This window comes from Helobdella robusta (genome assembly GCF_000326865.2).
Source record: "Helobdella robusta unplaced genomic scaffold HELROscaffold_548, whole genome shotgun sequence".
Classification (NCBI taxonomy): Eukaryota; Metazoa; Annelida; class Clitellata; order Rhynchobdellida; family Glossiphoniidae; genus Helobdella; species Helobdella robusta.
Window position 1 is genome coordinate 2360 of NW_008705293.1, and position 1625 is coordinate 3984.

Consider the following 1625-nt stretch of genomic DNA (forward strand, 5'->3'; position numbering starts at 1 on the left):
ACCATCAAGTTAATAACGACGAAAAGATCACACACAGACTAAAATAGCATACCCCAACTTTCCATAGATAAAAAAATCCACACACTCCTTAGTTGTCTTTGTAGTTATCTGAAATATAAATGGAGCATGTCGGCGCGATAATAACGTCTCGGTTTCACGACAGTAAGTTTTTAAAATCAATTTCATCAATAATAATAATAAAAATAATAATAACGTAAAAATAGCATATCATAAAAAAATAATAATAAATAAATAAATAAATAATAATAAACTGGCCGACCTCGTTGGCTACACTGAAGAAGTCTTTGTAATATTTGTAGACGGCTCTGTTGAATATCTCTATCTCAGATGTTGTCCATGTTGATGTTTCTAGAGTGAGTGAATGATGAATGAATCAATGAATCAATCAATGAATCAATCAATCAATCAACCAACCAATCAATCAATCAATAATTCAACGAATGAGTGGATTAATGGAATCAGCAAATGATGTAATGATAAATGAATGAATGAGCGAGCAAATAAAGAAACATCACCATCAACATCACTATCAGCAACATCATCATCAGCATCATCCTCAACATCATTATCATTACTCACCAGAGTATTTATACGTGTCTAGAAATTTGTTGCTTGGTAGTAGTGGTCTCCTCTCCATCAATGAGAGACAAGTTTTCTTTAAACGATGATGATGATGATCGTGATGATGATCGTGATGATCATTGTGATGATGATTGTGATGATGATTGTGATGATGATTGTGATGATCATTGTGATGATGATCGTGATGATGATCGTGATGATGATCGTGATGATGATCGTGATGATGATCGTGATGATGATTGTGATGATCATTGTGATGATCATTGTGATGATCATTGTGATGATCATTGTGATGATCATTGTGACGATGCATTAAATAGTTATACATGTCTATATAGATATATACTTCATATACGCTTATATATGCTGTATATGAACTTTAAGCATTTTTACGCTTTATATCCGCTTAATAATTATAATTATAATATCAATAATTATAATAATAATAATAAGATCATAGCATCACCTTGACATCGCCATTGTAAAGATTGAGTATGTGGTGTGCCAGTTCAATGTTGGAACCGCCGAAGGGTACAGCCGCACTCGAGGCAAAGTTCATGAGGGCACGAACTACGATGGTGGTGATGATGATGTGGTGACGATGATGACGTGGTGATGATGATGACGTGGTGATGGTGATGATGAGAGTAGTGATGCTGTCCATGAATCAGCAGAGATAAAGTAAGTATTATGTAACAAGCAGGCAAAATACGGCGAAACTTCTTCAATTTTTAACCGCCAATTTGCCACTTAGAAAACGCGCTAAACTTTGAAAATTGAAATAATATTAGTATGAATATATCCACTTGACACTTAAAAGTATTGGCATCGAGTATCAATTTCTCATTCTATCTAAAAAAAAATCGGCAATATCAAGTTCGACACATGATATCAAGAGTATCTCCGATACCAAAGCCAATGCTGAATAAAAAGTATCATCGATTTAAAATCATCGATAGTGATACTTCAAGATGCAACATTAAGCAACAACATGCGATGTATCTATCGCAAGAACAACGACA

The 1625-nt window shown here is 34.0% G+C and overlaps 1 protein-coding gene across 1 annotated transcript in view; it reads right to left on the minus strand.

Annotated features, from left to right (window-relative positions):
* Nucleotides 1-1625, minus strand: part of HELRODRAFT_184462 (hypothetical protein) — a gene marked incomplete at both ends in the record, with an annotated part of 6230 nt that overhangs the window by 1451 nt on the left and 3154 nt on the right. Inside the window, 3 exons of the mRNA XM_009028340.1 lie at nucleotides 281-369; nucleotides 601-676; nucleotides 1070-1173. Of these exons, the coding sequence (XP_009026588.1) occupies nucleotides 281-369; nucleotides 601-676; nucleotides 1070-1173 (269 nt within the window). The remainder of the gene's footprint in view (nucleotides 1-280; nucleotides 370-600; nucleotides 677-1069; nucleotides 1174-1625) is intronic.